Source organism: Strix aluco, chromosome 15, assembly GCF_031877795.1.
Source record: "Strix aluco isolate bStrAlu1 chromosome 15, bStrAlu1.hap1, whole genome shotgun sequence".
Classification (NCBI taxonomy): Eukaryota; Metazoa; Chordata; class Aves; order Strigiformes; family Strigidae; genus Strix; species Strix aluco.
Window position 1 is genome coordinate 13,159,544 of NC_133945.1, and position 23,661 is coordinate 13,183,204.

The 23,661-nt window shown below is 44.5% G+C and overlaps 1 protein-coding gene and 1 non-coding gene across 11 annotated transcripts in view; one reads left to right on the forward strand and one right to left on the reverse strand.

Moving 5' to 3' along the window:
* Nucleotides 1-21,132, reverse strand: part of EEF2K (eukaryotic elongation factor 2 kinase) — a 35,633-nt gene extending 14,501 nt beyond the window's left edge. For 4 of the 10 annotated variants that reach the window (XM_074840505.1, XM_074840499.1, XM_074840506.1 and 1 more), the window contains exons 1-7: nucleotides 18,069-18,170; nucleotides 10,692-11,016; nucleotides 8,840-8,890; nucleotides 6,957-7,057; nucleotides 5,304-5,364; nucleotides 4,390-4,427; nucleotides 1,505-1,676 (exon numbers count right to left, since the gene is read on the reverse strand). In XM_074840505.1, the coding sequence (XP_074696606.1) occupies nucleotides 1,505-1,676; nucleotides 4,390-4,427; nucleotides 5,304-5,364; nucleotides 6,957-7,057; nucleotides 8,840-8,890; nucleotides 10,692-10,937 (669 nt within the window). In that variant the 5' untranslated portion in view covers nucleotides 10,938-11,016; nucleotides 18,069-18,170. Of the gene's footprint in view, nucleotides 1-1,504; nucleotides 1,677-4,389; nucleotides 4,428-5,303; nucleotides 5,365-6,956; nucleotides 7,058-8,839; nucleotides 8,891-10,691; nucleotides 11,017-11,160; nucleotides 11,182-11,749; nucleotides 11,769-17,083; nucleotides 17,325-18,068; nucleotides 18,171-20,935 lie in introns of those variants that run through there. The other 6 variants (XM_074840500.1, XM_074840509.1, XM_074840501.1 and 3 more) reach the window with 6 other exon arrangements.
* A 952-nt stretch (nucleotides 21,133-22,084) lies between these two features.
* On the forward strand, nucleotides 22,085-22,166 carry TRNAL-UAG (transfer RNA leucine (anticodon UAG)). The gene has a single exon. It is a non-coding gene; the product is annotated as a tRNA-Leu (tRNA).
* The last annotated feature ends 1,495 nt before the right edge of the window (nucleotides 22,167-23,661 follow it).

Here is a 23,661-nt window from a genome sequence, read left to right on the forward strand (position 1 = left end):
AACTACTGCACAACTTGAAGAAATGTCTCTTCAGAGAAGGACTGAAGACTTCTACCATTCAGATATTTCTGTATCCTGCCTCACCTCCTCCCTCTGTCCCAGACACATTCCTAAAGGAGAAACCATCACAACTCTCACTTCGCTTACATTTTCCCCCCCACATGACATTTAAAAACTTCTAGATTTCTAGATTCTTCTCTGTGCACTTCATTATATATCTCACTTTGCTGTTGCGAGACAGGTAGATATTAACTAACCCTCATGTGGGAGACAATGGTCCACATATTCAGAAGCACTCATTTTGGCTATTAAATTGATAAGGCCCCCACACTGAGGCATACTTCTTGACCCAAGCATCTTGTCACATGTCACACACAGTCTGTAGTAGAGCCAAGAGCAGGAACCAAGACACCACAGTGCGTGTGCAGCACTCTTCCTACAAGCCACCTCCTCCATCCATTTGAAGTCACAGTTACACTGAGGCATTCAGTACCTACTGCAGATGAAAGGGATTTGACAGCTTCATTGATACATACCATGGACACACTCGACAAAGAGGAACTACTGGCTGGGAGTGAACAACAGCTGCAGTCCTTCATCCTTGCGCTTGAGTTTCTTGTCTTTTAACAAACTGGTTGCTGCTGCAGGTGTTTTTGTCCGGGACACAATGGCCTGCTTTGACCAGCAGCTATCCAACTTACCAGCATGGAAAAGCACAAAGCTATGTTGGCTGTACAAAATGTTTAGCATGGACCCCAGAACCAGAAATACAGCCAGCAAAGCAGTACAACCACCTCTGCCTGAATCCTACGTGTGTTTATGCATATCCCTAGCACAGAGGGTGGGAACTTCTCTTGATACCCTGAGCCCAGTCTGACATTCCACCCACCTGGGAGTTTCATACATCTTAATGCTTTGCACTTAACACAGTGTGCCAGTATTGTCACTGAAACACTCAAAGAAAACAAAGCCATGGTATCTTCATTTTTTGGAAAATTCTTGACCACTCCTCAAAAGTTTGTATTTGAATAGCTTTGTAAAGTTATTCAGGTTTCCAGCTCTTCTTAAAAATCAATGCTAATCAGGTGTTTAGATAGGTGTACAAGATTTAAACATCTACCTTCCTGGAACACTAACAGTTAAGTGCTTGCTGAGACTTCTGCTGGCAATAAATTCTGTGACATCTTTGGTTATCTCAAAAGCAGCTGGGCAAATATCAAAAAGAGCAATACAAACACCATTTTAGTTTGGTCTTCAGTCAACAGCTGAGAACAGTCAAGACATTCACAAACACACAGCCCCTAATTCTGGAAATATAAAGCAATTTCTGCATTTACTTCATTAAAAATCAGCTATCATTTAACAGAAAACACAGTAGGGCAGAAGAGTCTATCTAAGCAATTAAATTTAATGGAATGTGAACAAGTAATTCCCTCTAAATTTGAAAACTAATCTAATATGAGAACGAGACTGCATTTTCGCTTAGCAAGATCTTTGAATGTACCTGTTTTGGTGGCTTATGCCGGTTGTACTCTTCTCCCCAGAGTTTTGCTTCCATCTGAAGTCGGACATCCTCAAAATACACATCCCTGCCCACACTCTCTATGTATTGCTTGGCAACATAGTTATAGGCACCTTTCCAGTTCTGCGTGTGTAAGAAGTTGGACAGCTTTTTCCTGAAAGAGAAATCAATCACAGATGAAGGGAAAACCAAGAATTTGAATTCAATCTTCCCCATGTCTTTGCCTGCATGGACAGAGCCAGGTCCTGAGATCAGCATTACCCTCAGTCATTTACCAGCTATACTAGCTGAAAAGTGAAACACAGGTAGGGAGCAAGGGAAAAAGCAACATCCTGTATGAATGGCAGCTAGGGTGTGCCAAAATGCCTCTTGGGTTTGACTGCAGCTACTTCTGCTCTGAACTTCCTCCCTTTCTCATTTCTTTTCCCTCCCCACTTCCCTCAAACCCAGAGTATGAAGGGTTGGTGTCACCTCAACACCCTGTTCTAATGTCAACAATTATTTTCTGCAGTAATTAACAGGAAGTGTCCTTTCAAACATGAACTGAAAACAGAAAACCCTCCTCATGATAAGAACAAACTGCTTCCTTCTCAACAAACAGGGGTGTCTACTTAATATCCCCCATGACCCCAAAAGGAAAACTGCACGACAGATCTTCTTATGATGCAGCTTTTAACTTTTGTGGATGCGCAAATCTTTAATCCACGGATCTCTCAAGAGTGGGGGAAAAAGAAAAAAGGAGGACTTTAGGACTTTGACAACAGAGAATCTGCTGGCTGTCAACAAACGGATTACGCAGGTACTCAGTGGTTGCAGAAGATGCCAATATTCAAGCCAAACGAGGAAAAAACCCACACTGTTACCAAGAATTTCAAAGCAGACAGTGTCTTCTTTCCTAGAGCAACCTCATCCATTTATATGGGACACAAGGGGGAAAGCACTTCTCCTCCTGCACCCTCCAAGAACTTAATTCAACAGAGAGGATGGCAAAAGGGTATAAAAACCCTCTACTGTGGCAGCAGTGGTATTGCTGGAGACCCCAGCAATGCCAAGGCAGTCTGAAGGGGGAGGAGGAGTATGAAGAGAGGTGTCCAAATAAGGCACAGCTGGCTACTGAGCAGTTCTCATATTCTGCTAACAAACAATGGTTCTCCCAAACTGTACATTTTGAGAAGCTAGTAGCAGCACTCAAAGTCTCAGCCCTCCCCCTGCTTCCTTTCCTCTCTCCCTCCCAAGGCCTTGGTGCAGAGGTAGAAGTACAGGGACTCTCTAAAGGCAAAGCAGCTCCAGATGGTCTGTCCTCCTGCAGAGATAGGCAGACAGTCACTATAATATAGGCCTTTGAAAGAAGGAATAAGCAAGTGAGATAAGAATTTTGGCCAGAATTTGAAACCCTTCCAGTTCTCTGAAGAAACAAATTTCTCTGCATAAAACAAGCCAGCTCATGTGCTCTTCCAAAGCCAACACTCTGTGAAGTTCACTGAGCCAAGTGCAGCTAATGCTTTCACTGTAATGACTAAAGACTTGCAGAGTTGCAAAAATCTAAAGAGAGCGCTCCAGATGGGAAGTATCAGTGCACCACTGAGAGTTACGGAAAATCCAGGAGTAGGAAGCTGACATACGAGTTGTATTTTCTTTGTATGAGGTTAAGGCAAAGCTGCAAAGATAAATTTCTGTTTATGGCACTACTAAAGATATTCTGTAAAGGGGAATTTGGTCATTCAGAAACAAGAACTAAAAGCAATGTCAGCAAGTTAAGATTTGTTATTTCTAGGCTTCATTCACTGCTGTCTCTATTTGGCTTTGCAAGAACAGAGCCACCAGCACAAACTGATAGTGAAACAATGCCAAACTGGAGGACTAAGGGGTTACTTTCCCCCCCTTTTCCTCAAGTTCAAAAAAATCACATTTCATCATTCAGGAGTTTCTCTCTTTCCAGAGTGAAACCAGACGTGAAATGCAATTTCTCTGGATTGTGCAGCTGGAAAGACGGGGAGTGCCTTAAACACGCACATGCACATTTTCCAGGAAACATTAATTTCCAAAGCCTGGAAAGGGTGGGGTACTCTTCTAGCATGAACTGATTTGTAATAGCTAGATGCTCATGCCTGCAACCATATTTTCTAACACTCTCTGAGGAAAGAATAGTTCCTCCTCTGTCTTCCCCCACACTTTACCCTTCTGAAAAGAGTAATTTAGTATTCGAGCTCTGCCTTACTCTGAACAGGATTATTCTGGTACACGTGATCCGAAGTAAACTCTGGGATGATAACCTTCTAAAGCGAGGGAGGTTTTCTGAGTTGAGATTGCACCATCCTACTATTCTTTCCCCTTTTCTCTGCCTAACTATAGGCCTCGAGTTGGCCCTTAGGCTGCAGACACCTACAGCCTCATAACAAATTCAAATATATTTCAGCACACTAGGAACATGGAAAGTAGCTGCTTCTGTACTTTTATGAGTATTTCGCCTCCAACAGATGGTGGAAATAGCATATATTTATGAATTGCTAATTGATAGGCTGATTATACTTGCTGGAACTGGACATGACTGCACATTACCCATCCCACTGCAGTTCCAGCACAGGCAATGGCTTGGCTTTCCAAAGCAAGCTCACTGAACGCCTGCATCACGCTTGCTTGTGCTTCCTTAAGAGAATGTTCTGCTTTCTGAACCCCACTCCCTGTGCTGCAGCTGGAGCGCAGAAATAGGAATGAACCCCTCAGCTATGCCTTTTAGAAAGGCACAGCAGGGAGCTAACGGGGAGCTGAACTTTGCACAATTTCCACCACACCTAAGTGAAATTCCAGTCACCATAGAAGAAAATACTGCATGGAGGCCAACAAAGATAAAGCCAGAAGATACTTACGTTCTGAAGCACTCTCGCATTGCTCCACGACCAAAAGGCTAGGGAAAAGAAAAAACAAAAACTCAGCATTGCCATTTCCACAAAGTTAATTTCTAACCAGTAAGAGACACAACCATGTCTTCCCCCTTTATAACCTGCAGAAAGCAGTTCTCAAACAGGCTCTATACAATTTTTGTCTCCTCAAAGAAAAGTGAAAACCACTGGCAGTGTAAGTAGGTATCTGGGGAAAAGACATTTGAAATAAGCCCCCCTCCCCTTCACCCTTCAATATCCCATGAAGCAGACATGATATGTCTTTTAAATAAGCTATTTAAATTCTCTCCAGTTTGGAGTCAGCTGTGTTGTGTCTGCCTAGAGAAGATGGCTTTGCAGACCTCATGCTCTCTGCATTTAGGCTTCCGTACAGGATGTGCCAAACAGAGCATCACCTCCCCACATGCCAGATACTATGTCAGCAGCACAGAGCAGGGCAACTCCAACACACTACCAACCCCATGATTTAACTGTGAAGCAATCGTAGCTTTCAGTCTGGTTTCATCCTATGAGCAGAAATTATTTAGAAGCACATAAAATAGCAGGACTATTGCCAGGCAGGGAGATGAGGCCAGCAGGAAATGGGAGGGCTGAAATGGGAGGGAGATCATTGGGAAAGGAACAAATGCCTCATATTGCTGATGGGGAAGGGCTGACTCCATGTTCTACTCTACTCTGGGGAAAAAAGGCTGGGGAAAAAAGGCTTTTGGGACGCCAAAACATAATGAATGAGCCGAGAAAAAAAGAGAGGTAGCAGAAAAGAATAACATTGAGACTTTAAAACTTCTATATGAGGAAAACATCTTGCTGCCACCATTCAGTAACAGGAAGGAAATGACTAATTTGGCTGCTAATAAACACAAAGGACAGTGTGATCTTACTTGTGAAGCCATCTTGATGAGGACTTCATCTTCAACCCAGTCCCCAGTAACTGCATTGTACCTGCAAAATCAGGAGATGTGCCTCTTAGAAAAATGCAGAGGGAACCCAAATCCCCTGGCCCCAGGACTATCCTTCCTTATCTCTAGCTGACTGCTAAAAGGTGCTGCTGCCACTCCCACACAAAAACTTCTGGTCTTCCAACCACACTACTGCCCTCCTTACTTTGGGTGGGGAAACAAGAAATATGTACAGTTCTTTGATGAGACACTGAATCCTACTGACAATGAACAGATTCCGCTACAGAAGCTGAACTTTTACAACACTACAAATTAGGCTTTATCTGCTTTGACATTACATCTCCTCTGTGATACCTAGGCAGTACACTGGGGGCAGAAAGAACTTTACCAAGCCCTACACACTAGACTGGTGGTCTCCCCCAACCCTGAGCTTGCATAAAACTGGTTCTGGCTGGGAATCTGCTGCAGGGCTGTGGAGGATGAGAGCAAAATGCAGCACCAGCTGTGGCTGTGAAAAGCAGCAGGGCCAAGAACTGCCAAACACTGCACCAAGGGAGGAGCAAGTCTCTGCCCAACCCTATGATAATACAAAGAGTACAACTGTGGTTTCTCCCCACCCCCTTAACTCCCAACACAGTAAAAGCCAAACTGAGAACCACAGTGGTTGAGTCACCAACACATGACTGTTTCCAGCCTGATTCCCCAGACCTGCACCGAGTACTTCATGCATGCAGACACTCCATATACCCCTTGTATGTTCTGTTCACCCCAGTTTGCAGAAGGCAAAAGAGATGGAAATAGGAATGTCAGAGCCATCTCTTTTTAATAGGGTATTTGAGTAGCCCTAAACCAATATTATCACTTATTGGTTTTTTAAAATATGCAAACTATTTCAGGACTGTGTGGCTGACCAGGGACAGATGCAGTCTATGGGGAAGAGCAGCATTGCGTGACAGCGTTATGTGATTGGAAGGGAGGCCTCCCTCAACACTGATGCTGAGTGTAATTAACTGGCCTCTAACTCCTACCCCTTCCACCCAGAAACCCATGTCAGTAGGGTAAACGTTTTGGCAAAGCCTGTGCTAAAGCACTGAGAATAGTTTAAGGGCCAAACTCAGTTTCAGCACGTACACTATGCTGAGCTATTCTGGGCTTTATAAGGATTTAAATTCCAGCCACATGCAGCAATACTGCATGGACAGGCAACAGTGAAACTGCTATTTTGGGAAAGGCACAGAGTGTTATGTTGCTTTTTTTTTCTAAACTATTTAAACTAAGTATGCTGCCTTTTTATTGGGATTCATTTCCTTATTAGATTAAATTTATAGCATTAATAAATCAACTAGAAAATACTTTTCAGCCTTGTTTCCTGCCCACATGGTGAAACTCATAGATACTACTTAGGTGGGAAAGAGAGAAGGACTGTGACACTGGTTTGCTGAAAAGTTTATTTTTTGATGATGTGCAGTATTTACATATTCCTGGGAGATTCAGTTAAGACATACTCAGTTTGGGCATTATTGAATGTTCTTCAGCCATCTAATTACACATATTCTGCACTACACAAACAGAACCCTTGCATAAACCAGCACATTCTGTTTAATGTCAGCATTAAAAGTGGAAAGACCCACAGACCTGTAACGAGTGGCATGTTCCGTCTCAAAGTCCTCAAGATGAAATTCTGCCCACGGATCAGGCATGTGTTTAGCTTTCTCAATAGCATGTTTCCAGGTTTCCTGAATAAGTTACAAACTGGCGGGTTATTTATAATCAGCAGCAACTCACGACAACAGCATTTTCTAGAGCACATCCGGATTCCAACGCTACAAAGATGTGCAACTACACAACCCCCCAAAGCACTATTCAGAGCAGGGACCAAGGGGTACAGAAGATCACTCTGACATTTTAGAGCTTCAAGTATAATGAAACACAGTTCAGAAATATAAAGCATCATGTTTCAGTACAATATGCACTGCCATAAAGTTACTGAGGACAGAACCTGGTCTACTATATACCAATTTGCAAAACCTGTTGTCATTTGCAAGTATCTCTAACATGTTACAAATAGTGATAAATGACATTTAGATGATATTATTTTTTACTGATTTTTAACTTTTTGTAACTACCAGCATATGCTGGCAGTGTAAGCATAACATGTCCATTAGTGATAGGGCAGTATGGAGGAAGAAAAAAAGTTCTGTAAACCCCAAGGCCCCCAAATTGTGCTCAGCGTAAGAAAGAAGAAATTAGAATGCTGTAAAAATGGATTATTATAACAATTCCAGACAAGTAGCTATTTCAATCTCCACCAAGTCAAGAGTAAAAAATCAAAGGAGTTTTCTGGAATATAAACAGTCTTTTTGTACCAGCCAATTTGGATGCTTGTCTCTCAACATTTTGATCTCCCTCTTTTTACATTGTACTGTTCCAAGAAAACTGGAGATATGATCCTTTGATGTGCCAAAAGCCTTCTGCAAGGTGAGCACGAGAAAAGGCCACTTTGCATCCCTGCCAGTAAAGAAATACTGAGCTCTGAGGTTTTGTTACTGCCTCTCTTACTGAATTTCAAGTATGCAGAAACAGTAACTTCCAAAATACTGGTTCTTTTCCTTTGGAATTTAAATCTCAGTCAAAACTTTCTCTAAAAATGCAGTATAAATCGGTGTCAACAATGACATCAAGGAAGTTTTTGAAGCAGCTGAGCTTTTAAATTGTTCATGTTTATTTCAGCTGCAAATCTGCATACCTTGCAAACAATTTAAATACTCCCCTTTCTCACAATAAAACCACAAAATGAACCCAATACTACACTAAATAAAACAAATTTGAAAGATATGCTGAGAAGGATTTCCTATGTGTTCCATAACAAAATGAAGTTGCCTCAGATCATGCGATGATACACATTTCTATGGACCTGGGAACGTCCATACTTGGATATGTATGAAAAAAAACAGGGAGAGAAAGAAACACATAGAACTGCCTGGTCAGTTATCTATGTCAAATCATTCTTGAGTAGGGTCCCCTCTCCAAAAGGTGATTTGTGCCCATGCTAGGTAATGATTTAAATAAATTAATTGCTTGTGCTTGATCTTATGAGGTGCTTTGTACAAAACCTGAATTCTAATCTTCAAACAAACAGAAGTTGAACTTCATGGAAATGGTGCTAGCAGTGCAGTTTTTCTCCTGCTGTAGGCATACGGCTGCCATACAGACTAAGTAGGTGTCTTGCATCCACTCCATTCTTGTCCACAGTAGGTAATACTGTGAAGAAACAACTACAGAAATGCACTTTTTTTTAAAGTGACATTCCAGGGTAAAGAACAGAAGATGGGTATTATTTCATTTAACAGATATCTATTTTAGTTTTGACTTAATGACTTTTATGGGCTGAAACAAGCAGTTCTCCCAGATAATAAAATAATGAATAAAAAAAGGCCATAATAGGGAAAAAACAAAACAGAACCAAAAAAACCTTAATGTATGTTAGATATGGTGTTCACATTTTCTTTTTAACCTACCCGACTATGGTCAACCACAGAGCCGTGCTTAGAACGATGCTGTGTGTCATTCTAAAGGATGCATGAGAAACATAAAAGTAGGAAAATACATATAATAAGACAAATGATTGACAAAGAGTCTCTGTTCTCTTTGTTAATTTAGAAAAAAAAATTTCCACTTAAAAGACACTCTTCAATTTATATTCCTAATTTAAATTCATTCTTAGAACATCTGTGAACAAACCTGTTAAGGTAAGCTGGCAATTTTTTTAATTGGAAAATATGCATTAAAAGAGTCTTGCCTATTAACTAGCTAATTAAACATTGCTCAGTCCTGTTTAAAGGCAGAGAGTTCTACTAACACTTCTATCTGTCTCTGCATTTCATTATCAGTGGCCCACTATTAGCTATTAGCTTTGGGGTTCGAGAGGTGGAGTCTGATCAGACCAGGCTGTGTCAGTTTAAGATGTTATCAGTCCTGGCTGGCTGCTTCACCCTGTGGTAGAAGCCACCATTTCTGCAGCTTAAGCAGCAGTGGAGACTCGCTTGCTCTATATCTCAACCCAATATATTTCAGCTGTGACAGAAGCTAAAATGCCAAACTAGACATTGTGGAGCCCAAAGCATGGGCACATGGCAGGAGGAAATACTTGCAATTTCTTACATCTTTTATCAGTTTTATCTCAGGCCACATGACTCAGAACTCACACTGCAAACCCAGAGGCAAGTGTTCAGTACATGCTACAACGTACACACAAATGAAGACTAAGCTTCTTTCAGGTCTTAACTTGCTTAGCATAGCATACACTAAAATCTGTCCCCTTGTCTATACTAAACTTTTACTCTTCACCTTCCTCAGGAAATATGTACCTTCTAATGTTTCTACTAACTAGCCTTGATAAAAATCTTACTGCAGACAAGACAGTTTCACTTTTAATGTGTTACTTAAAATGTTAGCTGACTGAAATAAACCCTCTGGTATCTCTCCAGGAATAAAACATGCATTAGGCATAACCAAGATTTTAGAGTATCTATTAAATAAATAATATGTTAATATTTATAACAAGAAATGTGTTAATAAAACACATTAAATCTTAGTCTAGACAAAATCTAAGAGACATGCCAGTTTACCACAAATGGTGCACATCTGGAATATCTAATCTATGGAGTGCACGTCACTTGTGTTCTTGAGGCTCCACTGCCTGTGGGTTTGCCTCCCCTTGCCTGGCCTGATCTGTGCAAAGGGAGCTGAGTGGAACAGGACACACTGCCAAGGAAGCACCAACTACAGCCCCTCTGACCTCTCTGCAATGCTGTGATCGCCGTTCATTTTAAAAAGGTCAGATACCACTTGAATACAGTCAGGCACTACTGCCAGTGTGACACTTCATGCCCAAGCACGAGTGTCAACATGTTAAAAGCTCCCCTAAGAAGGAACTATAACCTGAAATCTGTCATTACAATTTTATCATTTACAATTTTATTTGTCCGAATAAAAATATTATGGATTGTTAACTGCTTGGCAAAATCCATAATAAGATAATCTTCTGGCAGACCTCATTTAGTTTACAACACATCTTTTAAATTTCCCGATCAGTGTATTGCTTTCTTAATGGTTTGATCATACTGGCAGTGAATTGTTTGCCTGAAATCTGCTGCCTCTGTAGAGGCAGATCTCCCACTGAACTAAAAGGGACAGTAAGCAATTCAATGGCAGTGTCAGACTACTGGCTTAATGGAATTAACTGCAGGTCTGGAAAAAACAGATGTATTTTTTAATTGAAAAGTGTTAGTTATAAGAGATGAAACAGAGAATTTCTCATGCCAACTAAGTAAAACCAAAACCTCACTGAAGGCTGGAGCCAATACTTACCTTAAAGCTAAAAGAGTTTCTAGGAGAAGAGCTTGAACTGTACTGTTCAGTTTTTGCTAAATTGCTGTAATAATTGTCAACTTTGATACTAGCAGACTTGTTAGAAACCGGATCATCAGTTATTGGACAGATAAAATAATTGTCTTCATCATCACTGTCAGCATCAAGATAATTTCCAGAGTTCGCTGTAGTTGATCTAGCATTATCAATTCCTTCCATACGAAAAATAAGGTCCTCGTCTGCCATGTTTGTGGGAGGTCCGTTTAACTGCTGCAATGATTAAAACAGCCACTATTCCAATGCAGATGCAAATGGAGGGAAGAAGCTGGGTGGGAGGGGGGGAAAAAAAAAAAAAAAAAAAAGGGCTGTTATTAAATGAACAAATAATGCATGAAACTGATGTCAGCTCACTGGCAGAAAAAAAAATTATTTGCATATGGCTCTATAAAAATGACCCCCAAGTACTTACACGAGGTTTTGAACACCTCAGTGCTGGACCTGGGTTTCCAGAATGCACTTGGTTTTTAAATTGGTTATCTTCTTTTCTCAATCTTGTAGCAAGTATAGAGTAATACCATAAAATCTGAGGGACTGCAAACACCACCTGCAGCCTATGGCTGACATTTGTTAATGTTCCTGTCTCCTTCTTTGAATGTTTTTATTCTTATCTGAAATGCTGAGTTTCACAACACTGGTCTTAGAAACTCAAGAGAGCTTTACCTCAAACACCACAATCAGGTTTTCAATTTTTTTCAGGACAAGCCTTCTCAAGGACATTGCATACAAATAAATAGTCAAAGGAGTTAGAGAGTATATTGGGACAACATAGAAAATTGTCCCACCACTGCCAAGCTTTAAGTTGGCTTTTAGCTCACATACAGCCAACAGTCCACAGTGCAAAGCACGCTGCTGAAAGTGCAAAGAACGTTGCCCAGTTTACCCAGGACGCCCTCAGAAGGACAAAGTACAAAAGAGGCCAAGGAAGGAAGCCAGCCATTCCACTGCTGTGCACTCACTAGTAGACTAGAGCCACAAGAGGAGGTATGTGTAAGGGGTACCTCAATCCTTGTGTCTTTTACACTCTCTGATGGGATTTCACTTTGGACCAGTCCTGTGTGATCTAAACAGTCCTCTTCCAACTCCAAAGACAGCAGATATGACAGCCTGTTCCAACAGCATCAAGCCTCTGAGCTGTGTTCGCTTTAAACATAGAGCTTAAAGGAAAAAATACTCTCCCTGGTTAATAGTTCTTTTCCAAAGAGGTTAGAAAGCTTGATTTTGTCACTGGTTATTTCAACTTTTTAGTAGCTTCCTGGATCCTAAGACAACAGAATAGGTAGGATTTGGCTTCTCCCATGTCCTAGCTCCAAAGTAAACTAAGATAAAAGTAACAGCAACAGTGTGAGGCAGACAGGTCATGGGTTTTATTAAAATCTGCTCAACTATTTCCAAGCCCGGAAGGTGACATTCTAGGTAAATATTTCACTGACGCCTTCTGACACATTAAACAGTGTTAGAGTAAGCAATATGGGGAGTTCCATATGGGTATCAAAACTGCAGCTCTGCAGTCTCCCATCTTACTGTAGCTTTTCCAAATTAGTGACACCAGTTTCAGGGAGGCAGAGCACACTGTACAGCCCAACTGCTGCAATAAGACGTGCTATAAAAAGAGATAGGTGAATCACGGAAGTATTTTTTCTGGAGCTCGGGTTCCACCCCTGGAGATCTTACAACTGGAACATGCCCAGCAGCCTCTACCCAAGAAACAGTTTGTGATGATTCAGCAGAACTCAAGTAGAAATAAACTCCTACAGGCCCAAGCTACAGGTCAGTATTGTGTCTTTCACACATACAGATGCAAACAGTTTCCATTCTTAGGCATTTCACAGTCCAGAGCCATTGGCAGCAGCACACCAATGCTGACTTTCAGAGAGAAGAGTTTGCCAGTTTCTAGACCTATAAAGTCTCCCACTCCACTCCACAGTTTCAGCAAGGCGGCCTCTGAAACACAAGGGTGCAGGTGGCCATGACACCTGGAGTAGAGTAACACCACATCTTCTCTGCAAGGGCTCATTTCAGTCTATCATATATAACATATGGTACGTGTGCCTGAGTAGGAAACTGGTGTTATCTGCCAGCAGCCCTGCCTCCTGTTCAGTGTGGTGTCTGCTTCACAGCGCAGACACAGCTCAGGCTCTCTCTCCACACTGCCAGGCTATTTCCTGGATACTCTTGCACTTACAAGTGCTTTTTTTTTCCCCCCCCCTCTAAACTCTTGTCCTTTTCCTGCTGAGCCCACTCACACGATCAGGTACATGTCTATGGAGGTTTCTAGCTATCAAGGAAGGTATGAACTGCCAGGTCTGTGATTCATCTAATACCAGCTGCTTCGAAGAGCAAAGAAACCTTCACAGAACAATAACCCACCCCTATTCACCTGCTTTTCTTATTGCTGATAGGGAAGATTTTACACCCTTAAGTTTTTCACATTTTCTGAAACTCCGTTCTCATTAACTGCACTAACTCTAGGTTTCAGAGTCATTTCCTGAAGTTTCTCATGGATAACACCATCCTTTGCCAAATTCAATTACTTTGTCATGACTTTTATACCCAGTATCATCAAAAGCCCATGCCACACTAAAGAGAACACACAGACTGAAGGGAAATGACCTTTCTGCCACACACTTTTGTTAATAGTTTCTTCTATTGGGAGTACAACAACATACAACTGATTCCCTTATGACCGTATCCTACTTGAGGCTTTCCAGGTCACTCCACTGTTTCCTGTTGCATTTTTATACAATGCTGAGGTTAATCATCAAATCTGATCACAACCAAGCAGACAGCAAAGAACAACCCGAGTCATTAAAACTCACCAGGAGAATCATATGCCTGGGCAAGAACCCAGGAGGCATCAACACAGCACAGCTCCTTCCACACCGCAAGTACCGTGGTGAACTGGGAGCAGGTTGTGTTGAGGGTCTGACATCCCCACCATCTGCCTCTCTGGGATTTACTTCAGACTAACTCCAGTCTGGTCTCGGGGAGCAGATACCACCAGTGGCTGTGCTATGATCTCCAGTTAAGTTTCATAAACAAGGAGTTTAGTTTGCAACATCCGAGACTGCTTTTTGACTTGAATCAAAGTGCAATGAGTCGAGATGATCAGGAGAGTCGCTTCAGAAGCGATTTTCTGATCAGAACAAAAAGCCACCATAGGCTCACCCAGGAGAAGACTGGAAAGGGACAGACACACAAGGGACTGGGCTACTACTTGATTTTACTGTACATTTTCCTCCTTAAAAATAATAAAGCAGGTTTACAAAACACACCATGACTCTTAAACCATTATCAGCACTTAAGGGTATTTTTTTTGAAGCAGTCAGAAACCAGTAGCACAAGCACAAACTTCTAGGCCCAGTCAAATTAATGGGAATATTTTCTCCTCATTTTAGCTTTGATTATTCACATTGCTCTGCTGCATGAAAAACAGGAAGGGGTTAGATGAATGCAAAATAATCATCCAAATCTTCACACAGATTTAGCTGAGTTTAAACCAGTATTTGTCGACAAGTCTGCTGCAGTGAATTTTGCTGGCTCTTCAGATGGGTACTGTGAGTATATTAGAGTCAGGTCTGACTGTTTTGTTCTTGATTAGAGGGCAGAAGTAGAATACACAAAGCAGCTTATCTTGATTTGTTTCACATAAGATACAGCTTAAAACCCTTTTGGTCCTGGAGCCCTGAAAACAATGATTTGAGCTTACAGAATATTCCACTTAATTTGTTCTCAATAAAATATCATCCCTCCTCCCAACACCCATCTAATAGAAGTATCATCTGTTTTACAAGCTAGAAAAATGAGATGTAGGAATAATCAAAGCCCTTGGAAGAGGTGGAAGCCTACATACATACTTTGAAAATACTTGCACCTACAAAAGAGAGGATTAGTTAGAATTTCCAAAATTCAGCCCTGACTCTGGCTGTGCAACAGCATGCAGCTGAAAGCAGACACTTCTAAGTGTCCCATCAATTGCTTAGTTCTAGAGCAATCTCACCCAACCAGCTAAATCAGGGATTTTCACACTGCTACTGCTAGCCAAAAAAGCAAGGTTTTCAGTTTTGCTTCGCTGTTATTCTTTAGCTCTGTGCAAATTCAACCTTCTTTCTCCATGAAATAGTACCAGATAAATACACTCCTACAGCAGTATTCATAGCTGCAGACCTTAGACCACAGCTACTGATAAGATGGTCACCACAGAAGCAGTGCTTTAACGTCTGGCAGCTTTCACCATTAGCAACATTATGTTGGTTACTGGCTTTCTGACAGAGGTAGCATTCCCACGGCTCAGCTAGCAGCACAGGTAGCACCAGAACTCCACCTCCATCGGGCACCACCAGCTACAGTAAACCACTGCTGAAGGAGGTCTGAGACAACTCATCTGACTTTGCACTGAAGCAGCTTTGGAGCATTCATGTAATCTGCTTTTCTAGCAAAGACCACGTGAGAGCTGTCATTTCTGGAAGGAAGCAGTAGCACATAACTGGAAGGGGAAGGAATCCTCAGTTGCCACTACCATTTTTACTGCGATCGTCTTACCAAAGTCTAATGACTACATGAGAACGTTAACCTCTACTGCTTGTCAGCACACACAAACAGCAGATGTAAAATGATGCTTCAAGTACACCACTAACTCCAGGATATACTGTAGCACTGGACTAGCCTCATACCCCCAACTGCTGTCCTGCACTCATTTCTACTACTGCAGTCAAATACACATCAGCAGATCCATCAGGTCTGAGAAGCAGCAGCAACAGGAATGCAGGTTTATGTAGTAGTGATTGCAAACAGTCACGATTTCTGTGACTTGCTGTGTAAATGGAACATCATGACACAAACCAGTTTGTATTTAAAGCTAATGGTGTTTATAAAACTCTGTCAGTTTTTCTTGGAACCATACTTCTCGTAAAGGACTTGTAGTGTTTACTCTGGAAGTGTATTTACTAAAAATTGTCCACATACTGTGCTCTTTAAAACAGAGTTCAATATCCAAACTTTAAACTCCACAAACACTGCTCTAAACCTCGGTTTATTTGACCAAAAGCCCTGAGCTTCATCCCAAGGTTTATATTCTGTGCTTTCGCATCATGGCATAAAGCTGCACTATCGAGGAACCCCCACTTCACTGCTGCTACATTTTCATCATTTAGTCTTTAATATCCATTACAGAATCAAAGCAAAGCAGCAGAGTCAGACTGCACAGAACTTAGGCTGCAAGCCTGCATTATCACACAAAACCTGTAATTTAAACTACCCACTCCAATCTACTTTGAAAATGTATTCCTTTTTTTTTAAATCAATCTTGTACTATGTGATTCAAAATGACAATATTCTAAAATATGGTCATTCATTAAATCTGCTCAAGTCTCTATGAACTTTTGGGCTTTTCCAATGCCTGTTTGATGTATTTTTCTTTCTCTTGCCTCTATATCCAAGAGTCACAGCACCAGGAGGGGCAGGCAAGTTGCAAGGACAATCCACTGTGTTGCTGAGCACAGTGCATACGCAAACACAGATCAGAGGGGAAAATTCACATCACAGCACTCATAAAAATAACTTGTTTCTTGTAGGGTGTCTGTTGTTACAAAACACTCCTGGTTTGGCAGGACCCTTGAGCAAGACCCCACAGCTGCCTCAGCACTGAAAACTGCCTTAATTCATCCCAAAGATCTGAGCAATACGAATGCTCTACTCTAGTCAGCAAAAGAAGGGAGAAATGGAGCATCTCCAGCTACTTCTTAGTGGCCGTTTCAGCTCAGACACAGCCCTCTGCACCACTTTAGCACAAGACAGGGGAACACAAACTGCCCTAGAACAGAGGAAGTCCCACCTTCTCTTGTAGAGAAGCATTAAACCAAGAATGACCCCCCTCTCCCTGGCATAATACTGAATCCTTTTTGATTTAATACCACATCAGCTAAAGCCATCTAGCAGGATACCTGTAACAGTAACAAGTATTTTTTTCTTTTAAGAGAGAAATTGCTTTTTTCAGATTAACATTCTTTTAAAATTATTTGAAATTTAACCTAAGCAACTACACAGGCTGTGCACCTTACAACTTAGTGTTATGATCTTCACAAACTATAGACACAAAGCTACATAACATGGTCCAGAACAACCCCACATTAAGGTCCTGTAGCACATTACAGAACTACTGCGCTTTCCAAACACCCAACCGACCCTTGTGAAGCAAACGTCTGTTCTCATCTGCACCATGTACTGGCAAGAAAACAGGTTTAGTGAGTCACACTAACAGCTCTGATAAAAAACAAGATTAAAAAAACCCAGAAATGTCTCAACTCACTGGCTAACTCTGACAAACCTGGTCTTACCAAGTACAGATCTTCTAATGAGAAGCCTTTATTTCAGGTCCCTTCCAGCGTGTCACTATCACAAACACCGTGGCGCAAATCACATCCAGTTTGTCTGCAAACACAGCTGGGATAATGCATTGCATTAGCCAGAGAGTGTCAGAGAGCAATGATGCAAAATTCATGAAGCAAACGGGAGAGTTCATCTGGGCCAGCGTGGAGTATGAAGCATTTGAAACTCAAAACCCTGCGCGAGGAAATGCACCGCAGCTTCACAGAAATAGCTTTTAGAGTTGCAAGCAGTAAAGCACAGAAACGACCATTCTGAGTCAAGTTCACCCTTCTGCCAAACATGCAAACAAATACTATGTCAGCAGTTGCCAAAACACAGGGCTGTAAAAGAACAGAAAAGGAACTTTCAAGATAACTTTAAAATGTCCCTCCATTGCCATTAATAACTGTTATTCCAACTGGCTTTAAATACACTGATCAATTATCACTGACTTTTTGTAAGCACTTGCTCCAGTACTTCACATTAATAATCAACCACATGATTAGTGCATATTGAAAAATTATCGAAACACGAACGGTCCCAAAGGCCATTCCAGGCTGCCAGCGGGTATCTGGGCAGCCCTTTACCGCCTGCAGTCCCGCTGCCCGCTCTGCACGCACCAGCACCGCTCTCCCCTTGGGCTGCTCCACCGTTACAAACAGGATTTCAGGACTTTTAAACCGGGCGTGCCCTAAAATTAACTGTCCTATCCTGGAAACACATATGGATGAAACTGTTATCTCCAAGCGTAAGTACAGGAGTGTTGTCCGACACAAAAACATCTGGTTATTTTTAGGTCACCGCACAAGCTCACACTTGGCCGACGGCCTTTTACAGGCTATGCCCGCCAAGTTGTTCACCATTTTCTGTAATTAAAATCGCCCATTCCGCCCCCCGCACTCCACCCGCGACAGCTTTCTCGGGCCCGACCCCCCACACCACGAAGGCACCTACCGGGTTAGTGCAGCCCAGACCCGCCGCCCCGGCCGGTGCAGAGCGATCCCGCCGCCACCGCGCCGCCGCCGCCCAGCCCCCGGCAGGCGGGCGCGCAGCCGCCCTGCTGAGGGGAGGCGGGCAGCGGAGCCGTCCGGCGGAGGGAAGGCGGGCAGCGGGGCCGCCCTGCACCGCCCGCGCTGCCGCCGGTGGGCGGGAAGGCGGCGCCTCACGCTCGCCTCAGCGGCGGCGCCACAGGAGGTGCGCGACGCGCTCGTAGCCTCGCGCCACGGTGAGGCGGGGAGCGTCCCAGACACTTTGTTCCTGTCAGAAATACGTTGAAAATTTGAGGAGAAACCCCTCGGTTAGCAGTGCTAGGGGTTAGACACGGGGCAATCCCGGGCGAGAGGGAGCAGGAGGGAAAGCGGCTGTGCCGGAAACCCCCCGAAGCCAGATCTCCCCAGTGCTGCTCCTGGGAGCGGCAGACGACTTTCCTTTCATCTCTTTCTTAGCGTTTGGAGCCCAAAGGTGGGCTTCCCGGGGCAAGTGGTCCCACGGGAAGGGGCCTTGGCACAGCAGCCCCCCAGACCCCAGCCTGGGGGAAGGCAGGGAAGCAGACATGGGCAGTGACCGTGGGGCCTATGGGGGCTTCGTGCACTTCAGGTTGGCCTTTTCAGGTACGTGAGATTGCACAGTGCTTCACTTCCCCGTCAGAAATGGCAGAAGTATGCACCACATTTCAGATTTCCTCAAGTCACTCACATTTGCTTTCTTCCTAAAACATCAGCTTTCTGGGTTGAAAACACCCATATTTAAGCTTTTCCTCAAGCTACAATTTGTGGAAAATTTAAACAAAACTCCTTTCATGGATTACATGGAAATTAATGTAAATAGGTTCTGGCTTAATTGTATCACTTGGCAGCCTGCAAAGAATCTGTCCCCTTTACTGTCGTTGAATCTTGTATTCATGTAAATAATCCTCATTAGTGCTTTTTGCCATAAGTAGGGGTTACAAAACCAAGATGGAAGATGTGAGTCCATCCTTCACGACAGACCATTTCTTGCAGCATCACAGACAGAAGAACGCACAATCCCTGTTCTCTCCAAAGAGAGGCAACACAGAGAGATGCTGCTGCAACATTAGTGCCGAGATAATCTTCAGGAGGAAGATTACTAATATTTAATTAAAAACACACAGAGCAGATGCTCTGACTCTCTGCCAGGAACACCCGCCTACCACCACCGTTACTTACATAGCTTGGGGACTGGAGGGAGCAGCATGTGTGCCCAGGAATGCTGCCAGCAATTTTGAGGGTACCTGTGATTTTGGCAGCAATTTCCAGCACTGAGTGTGCAGCCCTCATTTGAGAATGTAAAGCCAAGACTTGACTGAGCCCCCATTTAATGCTGCTTCTTACAGGCACATTTCTGAGTAGCCTCAAATTCCTGCAGAGTTTAAGCTCAAATGAAGCACATTTACAACGTTTGTGGGTTGTGCAGAAAACCTCGAGGTCCTATTCATCTCCCAGCTGCAAATCACTGTTGTAAATATTAACAACTATCAAAACCAGAGCACTTTTGCCCCATCAGCACCAGAATGTGCATTTCCCCATTTCTCATTCTGCAGGCAGCCCAGCTGAGCACCCTGGGGAAAGCAGCACCCGGCAGGGCTGCCATCGGGATGCCTCACGGCAGGGCCTGGGAAGAGGGCAGACTTGTCAAATTAATTCTGAAGGCCTAGTGGAAGCCAGATGCTTGGTTCCCACTGCATGAAAAAGTGTTGATAATGGTTAAAAAAAAATCACCATCGGCTATCGTGGGGTACTGATAACGGTGGAATACTGTTACTGGTGTGATATGAGCACAACTGAACAAGTCACAAGAGTAACTGGTTTTAAACTCACACAAATACACAGCATTGTTTTGGACTAAAAGGGACCCAGTGGGTAACAGCTGTATTATGCTATATATCCTCATGGATATATTGCTCTGTTGGGAACATAGTTAGGTTATACCATCTCAAGCTACACATTTCTCATGCTTTTAAATAAACCAGCTCTGGTACCCTGATGCAAGGGTGTACTTATTTTCAGGCTTACAACTGGGGCTTCTCTTCTCTATAACATTTTCTTAAAAGAACAATCAGTGATGATGAAATACTGAAGATGTATATCAAAATTAGATATCAGATATTAGCCCAGGCATGCTGCATCTTCTAGTTTTAGTTTTCTATTTAGATGTTACCCATTATATCCTTAACACATGAGGAGTTTGATTCACGTTAGGTGTTTTTTTGAAAATATTAAAAATTAAAATTTAAAATGGCCACCTAGGAAATTAGTGATCTGCAAGTCTAGTATGTTATGCTTTCCTTTAGTATGCTCAGCAGTGCTTATATATTTTTTCCAAGAGCACCAAAACTTGCTAAATTCTAGTATGCTCATGTTAATTGAGGTTGTTTAAAAACTGCTGTTATAGGGAGCTGTGGTTTTCAAAAAGAAAAAGGAAAGCATACCCTAGATGATACTTTCAGAGCAGTTTTATTCTGCATTCATTTGAAAATCCAGACGAAAAATTCCTGTAAATCACTTAATCCTATGAACAATTTGTGCCCACATACTCCTATGACAGTCCCTTTTTATGAGGTAAATCCAGTTGGTCATAAACCTCACTTCAGCCATATGGTAGGTGCATATAATATACATGCATAAACCTTCCTGGAGCACCAGCGCATGACTTCCTAAAGGAAGGAGAGCAATGGGAAACATAATTTCTCTGTATTAATTGCACAGCATTTAGTCCAGATATTTTTAGCTCTGTCCATGAAGTAATTAAACAAATTCCTCCTGCAGGCCTCCCAGAGTAAGAGAATTTGTCTTTCTACTCACCAGCGATAGCCTGAATCTGCCTCTGGTTGCCAAACCCAGCTCCCTCATTGAGGTGGACAGTAAAAGCACCTGCTTACACCATGCCCAAGCTCTGCAGCAGCAGGTAAGCGAGGCACAGATGGAGCAGGATGAGCTGCGTATGGCCAGTCCCGGCCACCAGCTGCACTTTGTACCAGCCCCTGCTGCTCCATGTCGAGCAACACCGAGATAAAGGCAGCCAGGGGCCTCTCATTTTGGGTGGGAATGGTTCAGCTGGAGGCACGCTGTGGTGCCAAGTCAGCAGCTGGCTGGGAAGGTCACTAGCCCTGCGGTGTGCCGGCAGCTGTGAGCAGCACTTGCGCTGCCGTGGGCCAAGAGGCTACCGTCTGCCTCAGGGAGGGTAGGAGAGAAGGCGGGGGCCGTTCCTGCCTGGCGGGCAGACCGGACCCTCTCCCTGGCAGGGGGCCGTGTGCAAACCTGCTCTCGCGGCTGCGAAGGCCCCAGCGCGGGGCTGCCCTCGGCCCCGCGTGCCCGCAGCAAAGGACGCCCCGAGGGTGGCGGACCCGCGCCACCGGACAGAGCCCTCCTGAAGACGCGCTGGCGCTCTGCCGCTACTGCTGTGGGGAACGGGCCCCCGGGCAGCGCCTCGCCGAGGGGCGGCCCCGTGCCTGCCGAGGACAAGGCGCCCCGAGGTGCGGCCCGACGGCGGGTCCCTCGGGGGAGGAGCGGGGCGCGGCCCGGGGGCTGGCCGGGGCGCGGGGAGGCAGCGCGGGCCTCGCTCCGGCCTCTCCGGCGGCGGCCGCGGGTCAGGGGTCAGCGCGGGCGGCGCCCAGGCCACGTGTGCAGCCGGCGCCCGGCGCGCGGCAGCGGCGCCATCTGTCGGGCGCGCGCCGGCCGCCCTGGCCGCGGGGAGCCCGCGGGGCCTGGGCCGGGGGACGGGCCCGGGCGGCGCCGCCGGCAGCCGTGGCCACGGAGCTCCTCCGCCGGAGAGCGAGCGGGGCCGCGCCCGGTGCAGCCGCTGCGGTTCTCGGGGAGGGGCGGCGCCGGCCGGCCGCGCCGGAGCGCGCCGTGGTAGTGCAGACACAGGTGGGCAACGCGTGGGAGTGGGTGGGGAGAGCGGCGGCGCCGCCCCCCCTGAAAGAGGCCTGCCGGGCGGCTGAGCACCCAGGCGGTAGCGTGGCCGAGTGGTCTAAGGCGCTGGATTTAGGCTCCAGTCATTTCGATGGCGTGGGTTCGAATCCCACCGCTGCCAAAGCTGTTTTGTCCCCGCCGCAGAGGCGGCTCCTTTTCGCCGCCCGACCACCGAGACCGCGTTGGCAACGACCGGCGGCGGCCCCGAGGTGCTACAGCCGGGCCGGGCTCGGCGCCCCGCGGCCGCTGGGGCGGGGTGGGGGTTGGCCGTCACACTCGTTGCGATCGAAGTGCAGAAAGTTGTGGTATGTACTGTGAAAAACGTTATGTCTTTCGGCTTAAAAATAAACTCGGAAATACTAGTTTTGGCAGTTCTGCCTTCCCGCATAGTGTTGGGGTTACTGCTCCCTCAACCCCGGGTCGTTGCTACCTGCCCTGTACAGAGGCAGCCGAGGTGAGGTCTCAGCCCTCTCGCCTTCTCCAGAATTCTCAAATCCATCTAGGATTACTACCTCCCGACCCTGATTCCTCTAGACCTCCCGTTTCATCCCTAGTCCCATCTCCCTTCCCAAGCTTGCTCTTCATGCTCGCATTGTGCTTCCCATGTTACAGGCTGGAAAAAGTGCAGATGGGAGGGAGATTTCTGTGATAAATCATCAGCATGAGTAGCAGGTGGTTTTTAGGCCTATTTTAGCCGAACAGTAATTCAAAAAGCACATTGTTCACTTCAGCTACTCAGGGATTTGCTCAGTACAACTGCTGTACTTCAGAAATCGGGTGCAAAACCATAGTTGTACCTCAGCTGACAAGCAACTAAGCTTTATCGTTAGTTGTCCTCCACTACAGCAGGTAACGGAAGCAGTACAACCCATAGCGGCAGATTCCTCTACTGTGACATCAATGTACTAATGTAACTTAGTTAACTTCCAGTTTAATTTAAATGTCAGTTTGACTCATGAAAACCCATACCTGCATGTGCCCCCTTAGGCCTCCGGACTGGTGCCAGGTGCTGTCACAGATGGTTCTGCACCACAGGGGCAGGGCGGGAGCGGTTCTGGAACAGACTGCGCAGAGGCACAGGACTGACTAGTGAAGTTTCAAGTACACTTTTATTTTCCCTCATATGCAGTGATACAGCTAATTCACAAAAGAAATTCACACAGTGTGAACTCTCTCTGTAGGGCTGGTGTATGTTATTTACAGTAATCGGTTCTGTCTGTCCCTTTGCTAGTTCCTCAGTTCCCCAAGGCAGTGTGAGCCGTAGCAGCAGCTGTGGTCAATATTTCTCCTTTAGCAATTTTTCTTCACCGGCGAAGCACTGCAGGCTGGCTGTAGCTCTTGCTCTTTCTGCAGGTTCTCATTTACTTCAGCAGTCAGTGTGGAAAGTTGTTTTTTTGGTGAAATAAACAGATTCAATAGTCTTGACTCCAGTGTGTTTCAGTGATTTGGCCGTAATTGCTTACTGTATTTTAATTTCTCAAATACAGCTACTGATGTTACAGTTTTGTTTTTAAATCTAAAAATAACTTGCTGTTTATTGTATTGGGGCCATTAACTATTGTGGAGATTAGAATGAGCCAGGTAGCAGTACTGTGAGTACATGCACTTTATGCAAG